General features: G+C 38.3%; 1 protein-coding gene across 6 annotated transcripts in view; it reads left to right on the top strand.

The window, feature by feature from the left end:
- The first annotated feature begins 4,193 nt into the window (after window positions 1-4,193).
- IL6ST (interleukin 6 cytokine family signal transducer) overlaps window positions 4,194-22,378 on the top strand; it is a 60,614-nt gene continuing 42,429 nt past the window's right edge. For 2 of the 6 annotated variants that reach the window (XR_011506471.1, XM_014860363.3), the window contains exons 1-2: window positions 4,935-5,197; window positions 20,346-20,433. Coding sequence is in view for 1 of the 6 variants with exons in the window: in XM_014860367.3 (XP_014715853.2) it covers window positions 4,901-5,197 (297 nt within the window). In the remaining 5 variants the exon portion in view is untranslated. Of the gene's footprint in view, window positions 5,198-20,345; window positions 20,434-22,378 lie in introns of all 6 variants that reach the window. The other 4 variants (XR_006528480.2, XM_014860367.3, XM_014860361.3 and 1 more) reach the window with 3 other exon arrangements.

Raw genomic sequence — 22,378 nt, forward strand, 5'->3', positions numbered from 1 at the left:
AAGGAAATCACACAAAGAATACCAGGAAGAGAGAGGTGACAGAGTTCACCCTAAGAGTCGGTCTTTCGTGCCTGCTTACAGCAAAATAATAATTCTCATAATTTGAAATATGAGCTAGATTAGCTTTGTTTTCAATTTCATTTGACTCTGACACTAAACTCCATTTATTATTTGTTGATCATGGAAAATGATCAACCCCTAAAATTCTAAAGAGAAATCAGAGAGGACAATTTTCAGAAAATTCCAGCTATCTCAACAAGCATGTTCATTTAATTTTGCCTTTTCAGTAGGCACTGCCATCTTCCCTTGAGGAGACAGACACACAGTTACCTAGCCATTATTTAATACAACTAGTACTATGTCTTTATCCAAATCCTAGGCAAGGATCTGGGAATTCTTGGCCATACAAGAATAAAAAATAAATATATTTTTAAAAAATTCATATTGGTACTGTCTCACCTATCTGGTTTTAGTGTAAGTATCAGACTTGGAGCCAAGGAATCTATTTTGTAACTGAAGAGCAGTCTTTCAAACAGGGGTCAACAAAGGAAAGCCCTTGCTTCTGCACAAGTTTTGTCAGAGTTAACAAAAGCAACATATGCTCGAACTCCTCAGGATGGTGTTCTGAAGCTAGTGTGGGCCATTCCAAATCTGCAGTCACAATACTTGATTTCCTTACCCTATGTATGTATCCGGGAATAGGATACATCTAACTGCTGCTCACACTTCTGCACTGGCCTTTCCTTCTCTGAATCCAAGCTCCCTCTGAAAGAGGGTAACGCAAGAACATTGACCAGCTCAGGGCCATCTCACAGGGTTTCCCCGAGGTCTGGGGTAATGAGAAGCTAGATTCCCTCTGGTTCAATTTACATCTGTGCTTAACCTTTATACAAAGCAGTACTTATTTCATTTTTTTTTTTTACTTTTTTCTTTTTTTTTAAAGATTTTTGTTTGTTTGTTTTCTCCCCAAAGCCCCCCAGTACATAGTTGTATATTCTTCGTTGTGGGTCGTTCTAGTTGTGGGTTGTTCTAGTTGTGGCATGTGGGACGCTGCCTCAGCGTGGTTTGATGAGCAGTGCCATGTCCGTGCCCAGGATTTGAACCAATGAAACACTGGGCCGCCTGCAGCAGAGCGCGCAAACTTAACCACTCGGCCACGGGGCCAGCCCCTAGTACTTATTTCATTTTAAACTCTCTTGCTCTACTAAATTCATTAAAATGAAATAAAATAAGCAAATACTAATAACATTAAGAAGTTTCTGCTAACTTCTCAATTTTAAAACAATAGCCATAAAACTATGGTGTTAGAAATCAGAACAGTGGTCACCAGTGGGCTTCCAATAACTAGAAGGGAGGAGGAGGGGCCTTTTGGGAGATGGTCATGTTCTGTTTCTTGATCTAGATGCAAGTCACATGGCTGTGTCCAGTTCGTGAAAAATTTTTAAGTTAGACTCTTACAGTATGCTCATTTTTTGAATATATATTATTCTTCAGTAAAATTTTCAAAATAGAGTCATAATCTTGCTTAGTTTTGTTGCTATGAAATGAAGTTTTCCTGTTTTCTAGCTTGGATATTTAGTTACAACTCGATTTAAGTTCATATTTCATCCCAAACTTATTTTATTAAATGGATTACGATGTGGTTTAAACTGCTTCATTTTTGAGACGTATTTGAATTAACTACTTTTAATTCTATTTGGTGAATTAAATGCTATTATTTTACAAAGGTTTCAACATATATAGAAAAGCTGTCTTCCACTCACCATTGAGTTAGTATTTAATTTTTAAAATTTTCCAAGGTATTTTATGTGAATCATGAAAAATATAAAACTAGGAGATTGAACTTGGTAGGAGTAGGACCAAGAACATAGAAAGAGGAAATCTTTTCCAAGGATATGGGTCGTTCTTCCTGTTAGGCAATGCAAAAAGAGGAAAAGGCTAAATATATAGTTACCTCCTAAATTGGAGAAAAGTTAAGGATGCTTAAAAAGGATGGTCTTGGTTTTTCCAGGGAATAATGAAACAAGGTTCTGTACTAAGAATAAATGTTGGGGTGGGGCTGGTAGTTTAAGGAAAAGGGAAATAGGAAACAGCACTGACAAGGTAAACACGGCTGAAGGTCAAGGGAATTGAAGTTACTAGTGAGAGTGCAGCAAAATGGTTGATAATATGTTCTCACAGTTTAGGAAGAGAAGAGAAGATAGGAAATAACTGATAAACTCTGAGAACAAAGATTGGAGGTCATATTGAGGACAAACTGCAGACTCAATGGGAGGAGTGAGAGAGATAGAAGATAAGGTAGCTCTGGGCAGAGAGGGAAATTCATAATCCAAAATTTTGCAGGTGGAGTAATTTCATCTGATGACTTAATTCAAGCTATGGTTACACCTGTGGGTTTCTGATAAAGAGTGAAGATGAAGATCATTTGAAAAGAGAAGGATGAGAAATTGTGAGGTCAGGGTGCTAATTGAGTCATTATAATGGATGCTGAAGTCATCAGGTTGATGCAGGATATGGAGATAGTTCCAACGCTGACACAGAGTTTCAGAAACACAACTGGGCACAGGCAAGGAAGTAAATGGCTATCCACGTACTTCCTGGTCAGGGCCAGATTTAAACAGAATGCAAGGCAGGCAAAGTTTGTCTTCAACATTTATCACCTTGCTTCTGTAGCATTTTTTCCTAGCTTTGTTCACCTACTCTCAAGTAACCTCAGCGTCCTCATGTTGCCCTCTCACAGTACAAGTTCCCCACCCTCTGCTTTTGACATATCTAAATTCTCAAATGGTCCCAAGGTATAAATGGAAAGTTCTCGATTGGTATGTCACTTTTCCTCACTTATCTTTACCTTTTGACAGGGCTTTCTAATGACAAATCCTTAACTTGAAAGTGATCATTTCAGGGCCAATACCCTACAGAGGTATCTGTAAAGTCATGTAATTCTAGCTGAGGGGAGAAGGGCTCTTGCTGTTCTGAAAAATCTTTCTCCAATATTGACTCATTCTTTTAGCCTAGGACTTTAACCACTCCCACAAATTGTGAGTTTCTTAGGGGTTAGGGCCAGGCTAAGCCAACACAAAGATATCCACAAAAGGGCTAATTCAGTCCCTTGCTTTCCTGACCAGTGTGCAAGGCAGCCTAGTGTGCTGTGAGAGAGTGATTCCCTCTGTCTACTCCGTGCCACTGAAATAGCATCATTTTCAAATATTTTGCGATGCAAAAGGTTTGGGAAGCACTGACATAGTGGACATTCAATAATGATAAGAGCTGACATTTACGGAGCACCTATGTGCCAAGCACTTCATGTATTTTAACTCATTTAACTCTTGCAGCAATCCTATTAGCTTGGTACATTGCTGCCCAAGGTCACAGACAGAGGCATTAGTAGCACCAGGATTCAAATTCAGGCAATTTGGAACCAAAAAGTATACAACCACTATACATTGCGCTGAATAAATGTTCACTAGATCTAAATAAATTTTTTAATTTAACAAAATCCTTCAAAAGTTTTTTGTTTTTAAGATTGGCACCTGAGCTAACATCTGTTGCCAATCTTTTCTTTCTTCTTCTCCCCCAAGCCCCCCATTACATAGTTGTCTATTCTAGTTGTAGGTCCTCCTGGTTCTGTGGGACACCGCCTCAGCATGGCTTGATGAGCAGTGCTAGGTCTGCACCCAGGATGCGAAGTCGCAAAACCCGGGGCTGCTGGAGCGAGTGAATTTAACCACTCGGCCACTGGGCGGCCCCTCAAAGTTTGTTTTAAAATAAACATCTATATAAATGGCCAAACTAGAACACGATCCAGTCACACTCTGTAGGTTAGATATAGGATGACAGGGAGCAGCAAGAGCTGAATGCAACGGAGCCTTGTCTCCCCTGCAGCACCATCCCCAAGCTTGCCTGGGACTTCTTTAGCATGACACATAGCAGGCCCACTTTTCCGTGTCTTTTAAGAATTATCTGGTCAACAACTAAGACATCATAATTTGGTCTATGTTTTACTCTATCTGAATCCTCAATATAATGAAGAACCTTATAATTGTCTGTTAATTTATGGGTATAATTTGTTCGAGTCCATTAAATCATTATTCTCCTCCTATAGCCTGCCATTCTTCCACAAAAGGCCCCGGCCTCGGATGTGCTTCTTTATACACACACACACACACACACACACACCGCTTATCTTTTAAGCTTCTCATCTTGTTTTGGGGAAAAAAATACATCAAAGTGAGCCTGAAGGGCCCTTTTACAGGCTGGGGTAGGAGAATGTAATGAAATTGGTTTTTACTCGGTATTTTTATCACAGATTGGAAGGTACAACCCGCAAAGAAAAACTAGTTTCTTGGCGCGTCACCAGCTCTGGGGTTCACTGATAAATCACACCCAAACTCATTTACTAACTTAAAAATATATATAGTATTAAGTAAGGTCCGTTTACATAAGACTTGGACCGAAGCCTCCACTGCCACAATCTGCGGTGATCTCCTGTGGAGTCACGACCACCGAGCCCTTCAGTCTTCCCGAGGAGGTCCCACGCCTCCTCTGTCCCCAGGGGTGCCCGGCGGTCCCTCGCGGCTCTGAGTCCCTCGCGGAAGGTCGCCAAGGGAGGCCGAAGGAGCCGCGGCGAGAAGGCAGGGCGGCCGGCGCGGGCAGAACCCGACCTTCAGTTCACGACCCCGTTATTCCACGGGAAAATGGAACATTCCGCTCCTTCCGCCCGCACAGAGGAGGTGGGGGGAACCCTTCGATCTCGTCTGGGAGAGGCGACGCGGGCGCTGCCACCGGAATCCGGGACGCCGGGAGCCGCGTTACGGGAATCGCAGCCGCCTAGAGTCCCGCCCCCTCGCCGACGGGTGGCCGCTGGGCCAATGCCCGGGCGTGCCGGGTCTCGCGGGGGCCAATGGGCGTGCAGGCCCCAAGCCCGTGGGCGGGGCGCGCCGAGGGCGCCGCGGGGCGGGCTCAGGGGGGCAGATCGCCCCGCGGTGGGAGGAGGCTTGCGTGCCGCGTCTGCGGGAAGGAGCCTGGAGCCAGCCCGAGCCGGGGCGAAGAACCGAGAGGCCCGCGGAGCCGCGAGGAGAACGCTCGGGCGCCGCTGAGCTGGGGGCCGCGGCCGGCCGGCCTACGGGCCCAGCCCGGCCTGGCGCTGAGGGGGACGTGCGCTGTGGAGACGTGGAGGAGCGAGGTGCCGCGGCCTGAGGTGAGGAGGGGCCGGGCTGGGGCGGAGGGCCATGTAGCGGAAGCGTAAGGGCTCGGTCGGGGCCGACCGGCCGGGAACTGGGGGCCCTCGCGGCGGCCCCCGTTCCCGGGAGAGGGGCGCCCCGACACCGCGCACGGCCCGGGCTTATTCGCCCCAGCCTGGAAATTCCCGCATTCCTTCCTCTCCCGGTTCCCACACCTCCGAATTTGATTTCCCCAACTTTGTCACCTCGTTTCTCGACCTTAGGTACAAACCTTACCTCCAACACACCACGCACACACGCCCCCGCCCCAAGACTACCTTCTGGATCATACTCCTTTTTGGTTACCAAATCCCTGCTTTTTCCACAATCTTCTTTCCGTCTCCCCTTAAATTCCACTAGCCCCGCACTGGACTCTTCATTTTCTCCCCGAAGGTTAATTTCCTTTTCCCAAAGCCATCTTTTCATCCTTAAATTGTAACGTTTCAACATTGCCGAAAGTTCACCGTACTTATTAACGTTCTTAACTAACGTCTGTTTCCTTCTTTTGATCTTTTATTGTGTGCCGGTCCTAATGAATCCCGCAGACCGCTGTATCCTAAAGGCTCCCAATCCAGGTCTTTAGAACTTCACCCCCTCCCCCAAGCTTAAAGGTTATGCCAAGCAGCAAAGTTCTGTTTTTTGGTAGACGGACAGCATTTTATTCATAACCCCAAACTGAAAAAATATCACAGGTTCAAAATAAGACTTGTCGCTTTTGTTCTTTTTTCCTTCAGGAGGAAATCCATTTCGGTTTAATTTGTGTAGTATTGGGCATTTCAGCAATTATACTGCTTCAAAATAATTAATTGTTGGAGTGCCAGGAGGAATCTTCTAAAAGATTGGAGTGTTTGGTTTAGTCAGTGCTGTAAACAAACCCTTTAGACTGTATGACCGCCAGCGTCAAGTTGGAACAACTCTTAATTTGAAATTACTGACTCAGATCATCATATGAGCTGTTCGCCATTATCTTCATTTCTTAAGTTCTTGTTAATTCCTGTTTGGAAGTATATTTGGGTTCTAAATTGGAATACTACATTTATAGAACCAACTTCGTATAAAGTTAAATTGTGCTTTGCAAATATTTCTCTTCTGGGATAATTTTGAATACTTGTTTTTAATCACAAGTGAAAGAAAAAAATTACAGGATGGAGAAAATGTCAGAAAAAGAGGATAATTTTTGTAGTGGAATTTTTCCCCCTTCTCAAATCTGTGTAGTTGACAATACTGTAGGTGTTTAATTTTCTCATAGGTGATTTGGAATATTATAACTACTGCTGCCAGCTAATTTAATATGTTTTCTTCTGAAAAATGTGTTCAGTGTCCTCATTTTTATTTATGAATTGCAGTGTTTTCAGTTTCTTTAAAATTTTTCCCAGGAGAATTTGTGCTTCAGTTAAATGTTAGGGTGAATGTGATTGTATATACCTGTAAAGTAGGTGTTAAAATAACAATACCCACCTTTGAGAGAAGGAAACTGAGGCAAAGGGTCCCTGTGAAACCTTCATCTGCGTAATTCCAAATCCTGTCCTCTCAATCGTTTTGTCCTGCTGACACATTTGTCATAGAGGATACACTATTACAGAGTGGTTTGGGAACGAAAGGACTCCCCATAACTACTCTACAGGGAAGGTTTTTCCCCCCCAGAAGCTATTTCAGAGCTTTTCATTTTAGTGCGAGAATTCCCTGGCCCTGATACATTTGCATCTTGGCTCCAAGAAGCATGGAATGTTCTCACAGTCTTCTCCATTTCTTTGATTGCAAAGGCAGTATGATCAAGCTGATGTTTCTGCTGAGCTTTATTACTTTACACAACAGATACTAAGCACTTACTGCTGGCTGTAGGAACTCACAAAGATGCGCGAGATGTCATCAGGACCTACAAAGGGTTTACAGACATTGGGTTGACAAATGTTACGTGAAAAATTACAAGGATGCAAGGCAGTCTTAATTAAATGCAGAATGATAGAGAAAATGCTATAGATACTTAAATTAGGGAGTGATCGTTTAAGGGTTGGAATGATCAAAGGATTTACCAGAAATCAGCCTTGAAACCTGGGTAAGACTGGGTAAAGGGAAAAATGAACGGAGCCCATTCCGAATAGAGGTCTATGTGGAAAGGGTAGGAAATAACCAAGGTATGTTAATTATAATAGCCAATACATATGTAATGCTTATTTTATGCCAGTCACTACTCTGACTGGTGTAAAATACATTAATACATTTTCCCTGTAGTAACTCATTTGATCCTCATAACATTACAAAATAGATCTTATTATCCTCCTTTTACAAAGAGGGAAACCAAGGCACAGAGAGGTTAATTAATTTTCCCAGTGCCACACAACTCATAAGTGGTAGATCCAAAATTCATATCTAGACAGCCTGGCCTCAGAATCTAAGCTCTTAACCATGATACGTATACTGCCTCTTCGTATAGTATACTTGAGTGACAGTAACTGGAATAATATGGCCATACCAGTGGGTCTTTTAAAACCCACTCTTAATTGTGCCTCAGCGACAGGGATATGGTTTAATAAATATGTCCTTAGGCGATTTCATCATTGTGCAAACATCATAGAATGTACTTACACAAATCTAGATGGTATAGCCTACTACACAGGCTATATGGTACTAATCTTGTGGGACCACCATCATATCATATATGCAGTCCGTTGTTGACCGAAATGTCGTTATGTTGAACATGACTGTTGGATTCTGAGGATATCAAGACATAAACAATTACAGTACAGTGGTATGAATCCTATTAGGGAACTATATACAAGTGCATTGGGAGCAAAGATGTTTGCGAGAGTTGGGAAATTCCACAGAAGAGATGATGTTTCCATCTGAGTTATAAACAGTGTAAAGCAGAATCCAGGAAAAGACATTCTAGAGGCAGGGAATAGCATATGGAGAAGCACAGACTCTGAAATAAGTGTGTTAGAGAAAGTCTAGTCATTTGCTGTGACTTGAGCTTGGAGTCCATAGGGGTGGCTAGTAAGGGAACAAAAGGTAAGATCAAATTGTGAATGGCATGGTGAGGTCAAGTAAAATGAAGAGCTTAAATATTTGCTTTGCATTTGGGAAACTACAAAAATAATTTCAGCATGATTAGAGTGGAAACCAGATTGCTTGCTATTCTCTAGAAGTATAGTGGTGGAGTAGCTTGGGGGAAAAGTCTGAGTAGAGGGGTGTTTTTTAGAATGGACTTTAAGTATTGGAGAAGATAGATTGGACAGGCACACTGAAGCCAAATTTTTAGGTTCTTAAATAGCTAAAATACTTGGCATTATTATTCTCCCTTTAAAAAGCTTTTGAGAAAAACAGTGACAAGTTTAAAGTAGTGTCTTAGAGAGATTCATCCACCAATAACGTTCAGACTGATTTGGAAGGAGGATAGAGACTGGAAGCAGGAAGGCAGTTATAAGTAATGAGGTGATCAATGCCTAAATTAGGTAGAAAAGAGGAGACAAATGGGAAAGACATTATAAAAGAAGACTGCATAAGATTTGTAACTGAGAAAAGCTTAATGTAATAGACAGGTAAGAGACAACGATGGACCCTATTGACTTAGGCAATTCAAGAAGGGTGAGTATTTTTAGATGAGGGAAAAAGATAAGTACTGTGATTGAAAAAAAGTGTGCATTTATGTACATAGTGTGCGTGACCCTGTGTATGTGTGTGTGTGTGGTTTTTAGACCTGTTAAATTTATTTGAGTCAGAGGCAGAATTTCTAAGATATGTAACTGGAGTTAAAAGAAAGGTCCCAGCCAGAATTCTTGAAATTATTTTGTTTGAAGGTAATAGTTGAAGTCATATGTTTTCAAGATGTTAGTATTTTAAAAGAATAGTAGATGCCAGATACTTTGGGGTACGTTCATAGTCAGGAGGTAAAACCTAGCAGAGAATTCAGTAAAGGAGATAGTAAAGTAGATAAAGCAAAGAATTCAACCACTTGATATGATTACATAGAAACCAGGAGATAGGAGAAATTCAAGAAGCAGAGATGGTCAATAATGTAAAATGCTTCAGAAACACTTATAATATTGTCACAATAGCTACAGTTTCTTTTTTTATTCTGTGTCTATCTAGTATATCTTAGTGAGATTTAATGAGAAATGAGTTAGCTATTTAATCATGAATAGGAGATCTACATCTATGGAAATGTGGCTATAATAGAGATTATTGTTTTAAAGCTGCATGTGTACATATCCAGAGCAGGAGCTTCATTTCTTTCAGCACGATAAATCCCTTGCCCTGTTAAAATTTGAATATTCTGCCTCTAAATTTTTATTTTTTCTTTACTCAAACTAATCAGTTTCATGCTTTGCCCTAAAATAGATCGGTTTCATCATTACTTCTGAGTAGTGCATTTCATATCTGTCTTCCGTACAGTCTGTTTTTGTTTGGATGTTCTGTTGTGTGTATTCACTACCCCCAGCCCCTAACACAGAGTAAACTCCTCAGAGCTGTGTTTCAGATAGCACTGCTCTGGTTTGTAGACTGGTGTGCGCTGGGATTTTGCTGTTGGTAATCTTCATTTGACAGTTAGAATCAAAGATGCTGTATAGCTCATATGTATTCTGTTTTCTTTGTCTAGAAAGCCTTTACTCTTAATTTCATAGCTGGGCTCTTCTGGTTCCTCTCTGAATTGGGTATTCTGTGTGTTCCTCTAGTACTCTGTGTATGTTCTACCTCTCTAAACTTTGAACTTCTGAAGTGCAGGAACTGTTTATTTGGCTTCAACTATGTTTGTAATGTTTTATTTCTTAAGCTATGGTGAGAACACAGATGGTCATTAAAGAAGTAGTCTTTAAACTTTTCGTATGTCTAAAACAGTCAGTGATAATTTGAAAAAGCCTTCTGTAACTCTAAGGTCATAAGCATACTCTGTATTTTCTTCCAATACTCTTAAAATTTTACTTTTGCATTTAGGTCCTTAATCAGTCTGGAGTATATGCATCTGATGAAGTAGGGCTCTTTATTTTTTTGCTTGTGGAGCCAGTTGTTCCAGTACTATTTGTTGAATAGTCCTTTATTTTCCTAGTGATATGAGATACTTTTTTTAAAATCACATATATTAAATTCTAATATATCCTTGCGTCTGTTTCTGGACTTTTTGTTTTGTGCCATTTGATTTAATTGTCTATTACTATGCCAATTCCATGTTTGGGGTTTTTTTTTATTTTTGTTTTTTGAGGAAGATTAGCCCTGAGCTAACAGCTGCTGCCAATACTCCTCTTTTTGCTGAGGAAGACTGGCCCTGAGCTAACACCCATGCCCATCTTCCTCTACTTTATATGTGGGACGCCTGCCACAGCATGGCTTGCTGAGCAGTGCCATGTCTACACCCGGGATCTGAACCAGCGAACCCTGGGCCGCCGAAGCGGAACATGTGAACTTAACCGCTGTGCCACAGGGCGGGCCTCCCAATGCCATGTTTTAATTACTGTAACTTTATAGTATGTATTAATAGATGGTACAGCAAGTACTCTGTTTATTCTTTTTGAAAATTGGCTTTTGGCTATTCTCTAATATTTTATGTGAAATTTTAAATTGGTTTGTAAAGTATGATAATAAACCACTTTGCAATTTGGGTTAAAATTATATTGCATTAATATGTTAATTTGTGAAGAAATGATGTCTCTACTATATATATATATTTTTTTCATCCCATAATATTTAGATCTTACTAATGAACCTTTTAGTAAGGTTTTATAGTTTTCTCCATAAAGTTCTTTTATAGTTCTGAGTCGATCTTTTCCTAGATATATTATAGTTTTTGATGTTATTGTGAATAGGATTTTTTCTATTACATTTTCTAATTAGTTGTTACTATAGGACAGCCATATTTTTTTGTGATCTTTTGTTCAACTATTATGTTAAACTTTCAATAGTCCAAATAGTTTGTCATTTGATTCTCATTCTTTTTCTTGATAAGTGATCATATCATCTATAAGTTTTTCTTTTTTCATGTTTATATTTTATTTATTTATTATATTCTTGGTTAAGCCCTCTAGAACAGTGTTGAATAAGTGATGACTCCAGGCATCTTCTTTGAATCCTGACTTTAATAGGAATGCTTCTAATTTTTATCTTTAAATATGATGTTAATTATAGGTTTCTGATAAAGGACTGTGGCAGCAACAACAAGAACTGCACTGATAATAACAGCTTTTTAAATTTATTAAGTACATACTATGAGCCAGACAGATTCTAAATAATTTATGTGTATTGACTTATTTAATCTTCACAAAAGTCCTAGGTGGTATGTGGGTAAGCGATGGTGTTATCCTCATTTTTACAGATAAGGAAAATGAAAGCAAAGGATATGAAATAACTTGCCTAAGATGTTTTACAAAAAATAGAGGAGTTGGGATTTGAACACAGGCAGTCTGATTCCAGAGTCCATCCTTTTGTGTTTGTTATACTTCATCAAGATAGGAATGGTCTCTTTCAGTCTTAGTTTCTGACACTTTGTTGTTTTTAAGTTTTAAGTGAACAGTTGTTGAGTATTATCAGATGCTTTTCAAGTGTCTATTGGAATGATTGTGTAGTTTTCTTCTTTATTAATAAATATAGTGGGTAACATTGATATCTTTTATGTTGAACCATACTTGTATTTTTAGGCTAAATACTTGTTATTATTTATGGTTTAGTTTGGTTTTCAAATACATTGCAAGAATAAATTTGCAAATACTTTAATTAGGCTTTTTCACACCAATATTCAAATAGTTTGACAGTAGTTTTCATTGTGTAATCCTTTTTTGATTTGATATTCATATGACTATGCAACTTGCACTTCTGGCCAAAAGGTGTAACAAAGATAAGATTTACTCTCCTGTCTAAAACAACCATAAAACAGAAAAATACATGAAACAATGATAATCAAGACACTGGACACTGGATGATAAAAGGAAATGGATCTTGAGAGATGGGAAACAAATAATGTGAACCCTGTAATTGCACTAGCCTACTACCTTGAAAGAGTTTTCAGACCATGGCACAAGTAGGGGAAATCCAGGCTAAGCTCAGTGGACACTCTTTGAGTCGAAGGGATGGCTAGGGACACCAAAGTCTGGAGTTCACAGAACAGGATACTGAAGAACTCTTGCAGTTCTTGAAACAAGAGAACTCTTGAAAGATTCAGAGGTCCCCTTCAACTATTCAGCTGAGTACTGACCAGTGCATATGTGTAAAGAAACTACTGAAGGCCAGGGAAAGAACCTCCTGAAAGGATTAGAGATAACTGTGCTTGGTGTTTCCATAGGGTCAGGAATGGTGTGGGTCTTCACCAACCAGATTGGAGACCATCTTGATTCATGAACATTGGATAGAGTACACAAAAGGGTCTTATCTCAGTAGCAGGGAGTAATTAGCCCTAGAATAATCACTTCTCCAGTCCCACCCAGTGTATCTTAAAATCAAGACCCGAAAGAATCAGCCTGTTTCCAGTGAACTGTGTCCTAGGACAAAGTTTGAGAGTATTTATAGGAATACAAAAATATCTGATGCCCAACAAGGTAAAATTCACAATGTCTGACATCCAATCAAAAATTACCAGACATGCAAAGAACCATGAAAATACAATGTATAAGGGGAAAAATCAGTCAATCAAATCTAGCACAGAGCTGATGTTAGAATCACCAAAGACATTAATTAAAACAATTGTTATAACTGTATTCTATGTTCAAAAAGTTGAGTAGAGTTATAGAATATATGAAAAAGAACCAAACTGAAATTCTAGAGATGAAAAATACAATGTATGAGATGAAAATACACTAGTTAGGATTAATGGCAGATTAAACATTGCAGAGGAAAAGATCAGTAACCTTAAAGACCAGCAGTTTTATCATAAACAAAACACAGAGAAGAAAAGAAAAAAAAATGAACTGAGCATCAGTGAGCTGTGGGAGTACTGCAGGCGTCCTGATATACATGGTTATTGGAGTTCTCAAGGGTGGGAGAAGGAGTGGCAGAGACAGAAATATATTTAAAGAAATAAAGGCCAGAATTTTTCTGGATTTGATAAAAACTGTAAATCAGCAGATCTAAGAAGTTCAACAAACTCTAAGCACAAGAAACAAGATGAAAACTACACTGAGGTGGCTCACAATCAGATTGCTCAAAAGTAATAATGAAACTAGCTGTAAAAAACTTAAACACATCCAGAGGGAAAAAAAAGAGACATTTTATACAAAAGAACAAAGATAAGGATAAATTTCTCATTAGAAAACAAGGCAAGTAAGAAGTTAGTGGAGCTACATTTTTAAAGTACTGAAAGAAAAAAACTATCAATCAAGAATCTATACTCAGTTGAAAATATCTGTGAAAATGATAACGTTTTTTAGATATACAAAAACAAAGAATTTATCACCAGCAGACTCACACACAGAAAAAGCTAAAGGAGTCCTTCAGGCAGAAGGAAAATATCAGATGGAAACATGGGTCTATGTAAAGGAATGAAAAACTCTGGAAATGGTAACTACATCAGTAAATATACAGATTTTCATATTATTTAAGTCAAAATAAGTGACTCTTTAAACGAAAATAATGACAATATAGTTTATAACATTTGTGAAGTGCATGTGAAGTTTATAACATATGTAAAATTAAGTTGTATTTCAAAAATAGCACAAAGGTCAAGAGGGGAGAATTGGATGCATACTCTCGTATAGGTATACCTCACTTTATTGGGCTTAGCTATATTGCATTTGGCAGATACTGCATTTTTTACAAATTGAATGGTTGTGGCAACCCTGTGTCAAGCAAGTCTATTGATGCCATTTTTCCAACAGCGTTTGCTCACTTTGTGTCTCTGTGTCACATTTTGGTAATTCTCGCAGTATTTCCAGCTTTTTCATTATTATATTTGTTATGGTGATCTGTAATCAGTGTTTGTTGATGTTACTGTTATAATTGTTCTGGGGTGCCACAAGCAGCGCCCATAGAAGAAGACAAACTTAGTTGATAAAATGTTGTGTGCGTTCTGACTCCTCTACCTATCCGCCAGTCCCCCATCTCTCTTCCTTTCCTTGGGCTTCCCTATTCCCTGAGACCCAACAATATTGAAAGTAGGCCAGTTAATAACCCTACAGTGGCATCTAAGTATTCAAGTGAAAGGAATAGTCACCCATCTCTCACTTTAAATCAAAAGCTAGAAATGATTAAGCTTAGTGAGGAAGATGTGTCAAAAGCCAAGACAGGCTGAAAGCTAGGCCTCTTGTGCCAAACAGTTAGCCAAGTTGTGAATGCCAGGGAAAAGTTCTTGAAGGAAATTAAAAGTGCTACTCCAGTGAATACATAAATGATAAGAAAGAAAAACAGTCTTATTGCTGATAGGGAGAACATTTTAGCAGTCTGGATAGAAGATCAAACCAGCCACAACATTTCCGTAAACCAAAGCCTAATCCAGAGCAAATCCAGAGCAAGACCCTAATCCCTTCAATTCTATGAAGGCTGAGAGAGGTGAGGAAGCTGCAGAAGAAAAGTTTGAAGCTAGCAGAGGTTGGTTTATGAGGTTTAAGGAAAGAAGCTGTCTCCATAACATAAAAGTACAAGGTAAAGCCACAAGTGCTGATGTAGGAGCTGCAGGATGTTATGCAGAAGATCTAGCTAAAATAGTTAATGAAGGTGGCTATACTAGAAAACAGATTTTCAGTGTAGACAAAACAGCCTTATATTGGAAGAAGATGCCATCTAGGACTTTCATAGCTAGGGAAGAGAAGTCAGTGCCTGGCTTCCAAGCTTCAAAGGACAGGCTGACTCTCTTGTTAGGGGCTAGTGCTGCTGGTAACTTTAAGTTGAAGCCAGTGCTCATTTACCATTCTGAAAATCCTAGGGCCCTTAAGAATGATGCTAAATTTATTCTGCCTCTGCTCTATAATTGGAACAACAAAGCCTGGATGACAGCATGGTTTACTGAATATTTTGAGCCCACTGTTGAGATGTACTGTTCAGAAAAACGGATTCCTTCCAAAATATTACTGCTCATTGATAATGCATCTGGTCACCCAGGGGCTCTAATGGAGATGTATAATGAGATTAATGTTTTCATGCCTGCTAACGCAACATCCATTCTGCAGCCTGTGGATCAAGGAGTAATTTCAACTTTCAGGTCTTATTGTTTAAGAGATACATTTCGTAATGCTATAGCTTTCATAGATAGTGATTCCTCTGATGGATCTGGGCAAAGTAAATTGAAAACATTCTGGAAAGGATTCACCATTCTAGATGCCGTTAAGAACATTAGTGATTCATGGGAAGAGGTCAAAATACCATCATTAACAGGAGTTTGGAAGAAGTTGATTTCAACCCTCATGGATGATTTTGAGGGTTTCAAGACTTCAATGGAGGAAGTAACTGCAGATGTGGTAGAAATAGCAAGAGAATACAATTGGAAGTGGAGCCTGAAGATGTGACTGAATTGCTGCAGTTTCATGATAAAACCTTAATGAATGAGGACTTACTTTCTCTGGATGAGCAAAGGAAATGGTTCTTGAGATGGAATCTACTTCTGGTGAAGATGCTGTGAAGATAATTGAAATCACAACAAGGATTTAGAATATAACATAAACTTAGTTGATAAAGCAGTGGTAGACTTTGAGAGAATTGACTCCAATTTTGAAAGAATTTCTACTGTGGGTAAAATGCTATCAAATACCATCATATGCTATGGAGAAATTGTTCATGAAAGGAAGAATAAATCAGTGCAGCAGAGTTCATTGTTGTCTATTTTAAGAAATTGCTACAGCCACCCTAACCTTCAGCAACCATCACCCTGATCAGTCAGCAGCCATTGGCATCGAGACAAGACCCTCCAATAGCAAAAAGATTACGACTTACTGAAGGCTCAGGTGATGGTTAGTATTTTTTAGCAGTTAAGTATTTTTTAATTAAGGTGTGTACTTTTTTTAGACATAATGCTGTTAGTCATTTATAGACTACAGTGTAGACTATAGTGTAAATGTAATTTTTATATGCCCTAGGAATCATAAAATTTGTGTGACTTCCTTTATTGAAATATTTGCTTCATTGTGGTGGTCTGGAACCAAACCCACAATATCTTTGAGGTATGCATGTATACTTTACTATGCATGAAGTGGTATAATATCACTTGAAGATAGACTGTGATAAGTTAAAGATGTATACTGTAAACCTTAAAGCAACCACAAAGATAACAAAACAAAGAACTATAGTTTATAAGCCAACAGGAAGACAAAATGGAAATCATAAAAAATATTTAGTTAAAAATAAAGAGAAAAAGAAGACAAGGGAAACAAAAAACTAAGTAGAAAACAAATATGAAGATGATAGCTTTAAACCTACCTGTGTCAGTAATATTAAATGTAAGTAAATTAAATACCCAATTGGAAAGCAGAAATTGTCAGATTAGATACAACTATCTGCCACCCACCAAAAACAATACTCTTTAAATATGAAGAAACAAGCAGGTTAAACCTAAAAGGATGGGAAAAGATATACCATGATAACACTAATGAAAAGAAAATTGGATTGGCTATAATGATTTCAAAGTAGATTTCAGAGCAAAGAATGTTACTGAGGGTAAAGAACATTATTGCACAATAATAAAAGTCAGTTCATCAAGAGGAACTAATAATTATGTGCCTAATAACATAGCTTCAAAATACATGGGGCAAAAACTGAGAACTGCAAGGAGAAATAAATAAAGCCACACTTATATTTGGGGATCTCACTACCTCTTTTTCAATAATTGGTAGAGGGAGTAGACAGAAAATTACTAAGAATGTAGAAGATTTGAACAACAGTATCAACCAAATTGGCCTGATAGACATTTATGTAACACTCCACCCAGCAACAGCTGTGCTTTTTAAGTACACACGGAACATTAATTTCTTATAAAGCTACATTGATGACTTATAAAGCTACAGTCACCAAGACAGTATACTAGTAGCATAAAGATAAGCGCATAGGTCAATGGAACAGAATAGACCAGGAGTTGGGAAGTTACAGCCCACAGGTAAATATTGTTAGAATACAGCCACACCGCTTTGTTTATGTACTATCTGTGGCTGCTTTTGTGTGACAATAGCAGATTAAATAGTTCCAAGAGACCCTATAGCCTACAAAACCTAAAATATTTACTTTCTGGCCCTTTAAAAGTTTGCCCACCCCTGGAGTAGAGAGTACATTAATAGACCCATGCATATATGGACAACTGATTTTTGACAAAAGTGTAAAGGCAATTCACTTGAGAAAGGATAGTTTTTCAACAAATAGTTCTGAAACAATTGGTTATCCACACGTAACAAAATGAACTTGAATCTCTACTTCATAACATATATAAAAGTCAACTTAAAATAGTTCAGAGACCTAAATGTAAAACCTAAAACTAAAGCTTTTTTTTTTTTAAGATTTTATTTTTTTCCTGTTTCTCCCCAAAACCCCCAGTACATAGTTGTATATTCTTCATTGTGAGTCCTTCTAGTTGTGGCATGTGGGATGCTGCCTCAGCGTGGTTTGATGAGCAGTGCCATGTCCGCGCCCAGGATTCGAACCAACGAAACACTGGGCCGCCTGCAGTGGAGCGCGCAAACTTAACTGCTCGGCCACGGGGCCAGCCCCTAAAACTAAAGCTTTTAGCTAGAAAATATAGGAGAAAACCTTTGAGACTTTGGGTTAGGCAAAGATTTCTTAGATACAGCACCAAAAGCACTAATTGATAAATTGGACTTGATTAAAATGAAAACTTGTGCTCTTTAAAAACACCGTTAAGAGAATGAAAAGACAAGACACAGGTTGGAAGAAGATGTGTACATACCAATTTTCTAATAAATACCTTATATCCAGAATATGTTTTTAAAACTTTCAAAACATAATAATGAGAAAGCAACAAACCAAGTTAAAAAGTGAGCAAAATATTTGAAGAGATGCATTACCAAAAGAGGATGTGGCTAAACATACACCTACCATATGACTGAGTTATTCTACTCCTAGGTATTTTCCCAAGAGAAATGAAAGCTTATGTCCATGCAAAGACTTGGGACTGGTTAAATTATAGAGTATTTATACACTAATAAATATATTATGCACCTGCTCGCAGCAAGGGAGTCAGTGTATTCATCCAGCAAATAATATTAAGTACTTATTATGCTGGGTATGATTCTAGATGCTAGGAATATAACAGGGAACAAAACAGACAAAATTTCCTGCCTCATTTGCTTACATTGTATTTTGGGGCCACAGACAATGTATTCGTTTCCTAGGGCTACTGTAACAAAGTACCGCAAACTAGGCGGCTTGAAACAACAGAAATTTATTCTTTCAAGGTTCTAGAGGCCAGAGGTCCTTCCGAGATTCTGGGGAGAATTCTTCATTGCCTCTTCATAGCTTCTGGTGGTGGCTGTCAGTCCTTGGCATTCCTTAGCTTACAGCTGCATCACTCCAGTCTCTGCCTCTGTTGTCACATGGCGTTCTTCAGATGCGTCTCTTCTTATAATGACACCAGTCATACATATTGTATTACTACTCCAGGATAACATCTTAACTAATTACATATACAACAGCCAAACAGGGTCACATTTTGAGGTACTGGGGGGTGGGACTTCAATATATGTTTTTAGAGGGACACAATTCAACCCATAACAGACAATAAGCAAAATAAGTAAATTAAATAGTGTTATAAATTTTATTTTTTTGAGGAAGATCAGCCCTCAGCTAACATCTGCTGCCAATCCTCCGCTTTTTGCTGAGAAAGACTGGCCTTGAGCTAAGATCCATGCCCATCTCCCTTCACTTTTTATATGTGGGATGCCTGCCACAGCATGGCTTGATGAGCCGAGCCATGTCTGCACCCAGGATCCAAACCGGTGAACCCCAGGCCACCGAAGCGGAAGATACAGAGTTAACCACTGTGCCACCGGGGTGGCCCCTATGTAGTGTTTTAGAACAGTGGTTGGCAAACTGTGGTCCGCAGACCAAATCTGGGCATGCATCTTATTTTTGTAAATAGAGTTTTATTGGAACTCAGCCACGCCCATTTGTTTACATATTGTCTGTGGCTGCTTTTTCATACCAATAACAGAATTGACTAGTTACAGCAGAGACCTTAAGGCCCACAAAGCCTAAATTTTTATTATCTGGCCCTTTACAGGAAATGCTTGCCAACCTATTTCAGAAGGTGTTAAGTGCTATTGAGAAAAAACGGGAAGGAGGGGATAAGTAATGAGTGTAGTCAGGGAAGACCTGCATGAGAAGGTGAATTTGAGGAAAAGCTACAAAGAATTAATCTTCATGTATTGAATTAGATGTCCAATATGTAATGTTAAGTGAAAAAAGCGAGTTACACAACATTATTGTGATCCCGTTTTTGTAAAATAAGAAAGTATATATTTATACAATATAAAGTTATAAGTATATACATTGAAAATTTTACAAAATTATCCACTAAATTGTTCACAGTAATTCTCTCGGTGGGATTACAGGAGACTTTCACGTGATATATTTTCAATTTCTATTCATTTGTAAATTTTTAAATAATTATGTATTTCCTTTGCATTTTAAAATATTGTCATAAATTTAATTTCTTATGTGCTTAAATTATATCAAAGGCTTAGTGTGTTTAAAACAATAATGGAGGATTCAACTCCTTCCCTAAATTTGAAGTTAGCTTGTTACATTTAGAAGAGGAACCACCACTACTTATGCTAGAATTTAACCTACTACTGAACAAATCTTAAAATGAATTTTTACATCTCTATGTATAAAATAGTTTGGCATAGCCTTAAGTTACTGGTAGTGGAAGACAAAAGGTACGATTCTGTTAAGGATTTACTTTAACTGCTTTTGTCAAATTCAACAAAATGTTCCTTTCACGTTTCTATGATGTTACTTGGACCTCAGGGAAGTTCCGATTAGGCATGGGGGAGCTAATAATGTTTCCAAGTTATGTATCAAAACAACAGTAGGATGTTTGAACACTCTTATACAAGTATTTATGGGACTGTTTGATCTGAAGCTCACAAGATAGTCTGAAATGGGATACTTTCTGAAAACCTGAAAGCTTAATAGCAGGCAGGGATTTAAGAAGTACACATATAATGTGTTATCTAAGCCACCTTTCTGAACAAGGCTCTCCTCTCTTTACAGTGAGACCCAATAAAAAGAGCATGACATTTGGAGGCAGAAGACTTAGTTTCAAATCCCTGCTCCTTCACTTACTAATTTTGTGGTTTGGGTAAGTAACTTTGTCTAGTTTTTTTCTTTTGTGAAGTTCCAATAGTTAATTCCTGCCATTCCAAACCCATAGAATGTACAACACCAAGAGTGAACTTTAAGGTATAGGCTTTGGGTGATTATGGTGTGTTAATGTAGGTTCATCCTTGGCAAACTGTACCGTTCTAGAGAGTGATGTTGATAATGGGAGGGCTATGCATATGTTGGGGCAGAGGGTATGTGGGAAATCTCTGTACCTGCCTCTGGGTTTTGTTGTAAACCTAAAACTGCTTTAAGAAAATAAACTCTTTAAAAAAATAAAATGTTGGGGCCAGCCCACTGGTGCACCAGTTAAGTTTGCACGTTCTGCTTTGGTGGCCCGGGGTTCGCCCATTCAGATCCCAGGTGGGGACCTACTCCCCGCTTGTCAAGCCACACTGTGTCAGTCATCTCACATATAAAGTAGAGGAAGATAGGTATGGATGTTAGCTCAAGGCCAGTCTTCCTCAGCAAAAAAGAGGAGGATTGGCATCAGATGTTAGCTCAGGGCTAATTTTCCTCAAAAAAAATAAATAAATAAAATATTAATCCCTGCCTTACCCACCTGCTTCTTTAAGATATTAGGAGAATCAAGTAGAATAATTTACATGAAAGCACTTTGTAATGTAAAATAGTATACAAGTGTTAGTACTTATGAATTTATAATTACTAGTAATGGAATAAAGCAGAGTTGGATAATATTTTAAATAATTTGATAATTAGTTTATACAGTGTAGGCATGAACAACTTTTTGCAAGTTTGTTCAAAGTAATACTGTACAATGTAACAAATGTAAAAGATACCATATTGAAATTTTCCCCATTCTGATCCCTGCTCAGCTAATTCATTCAGCAAATTTTACTTTGCCTTCTGTTTGGCAATTGTAGTTCATCTGCTATTCTACAATTATAGTAGTAAAGTTAGTATAGTAACAATGTTTATACTAGCATTCTTCCTCACATGCAATGTAAATCTAAATGTATTATTCATTCTTTTTCATTCTGTTCTTGTGTCAAATTAAAAATAAAAAGAACAGAAACTCAAAACTCACAAGCCATAGATAAGAAAAATAATTTATAAAGGGCAAAACTATTAAATATTTATCAATTATAACTCCACTGCTTTTTCTTCCACCTGAGAAAATCCATGGGAATGAAAGCGAATGAGAATGAACAACTATAGGGATAGTATTGAATTTGTTCTAATTTCTTTAAGTAATCATTCATAAACTTTGTTACTTTAACATTAATAGTAGTGAATCACTTATGATGCATCTTATAGCTCCTTTCAAAACATGAGTGTGGTGAACCGGGTATACAGGAATTGCTGCTGTAGAAGAACTACTCTGTTCTTGGAATAAACCTTCCCTGTATATGTGATTAGTAGTCATGCTTTGACTCCATAGAAGCTGCCAGGATAACATGCAGATTTCAAGGAAAATTAATGTATGCAATATGTAGCTGTAATCTATGCATAGGAAATTCTGCAAGAGATGAGGAAAGAGGATAGTGCTAGAAATATATCTTAAATTGAATATTTTTTGTCAACAGAATGAATGGAGAGGAAAAATAAGCAGATACTGTCAATTCTGTCAATTTTAAAACAAGATAAGCCCCAAAATGAAGTTGACTATATTACATATAATATTTTAGATAACATTACTGTGTCTCCATCTCTTAAGTTTGGACTATGAAATCAAGTTCCTTAATCAGATGTTCCTGTATCACGTGTCAATGACAATCCTTTAAAAAATAAGGAAACATTACTTTCTAACTGTTAAAATGTGAAATCTACCTTTGCCGTTTTTGCTTTTACTGTCATGCACCGTATAACGACATTTTGGTCAACGACAGACCACGTATGCAACAGTAGTCCCATAAGATTAGTACCATATAGCCTAGGTGTGTAGGCTATACTATCTAGGTTTG

Source organism: Equus asinus, chromosome 10 (genome assembly GCF_041296235.1).
Source record: "Equus asinus isolate D_3611 breed Donkey chromosome 10, EquAss-T2T_v2, whole genome shotgun sequence".
NCBI lineage: Eukaryota > Metazoa > Chordata > Mammalia > Perissodactyla > Equidae > Equus > Equus asinus.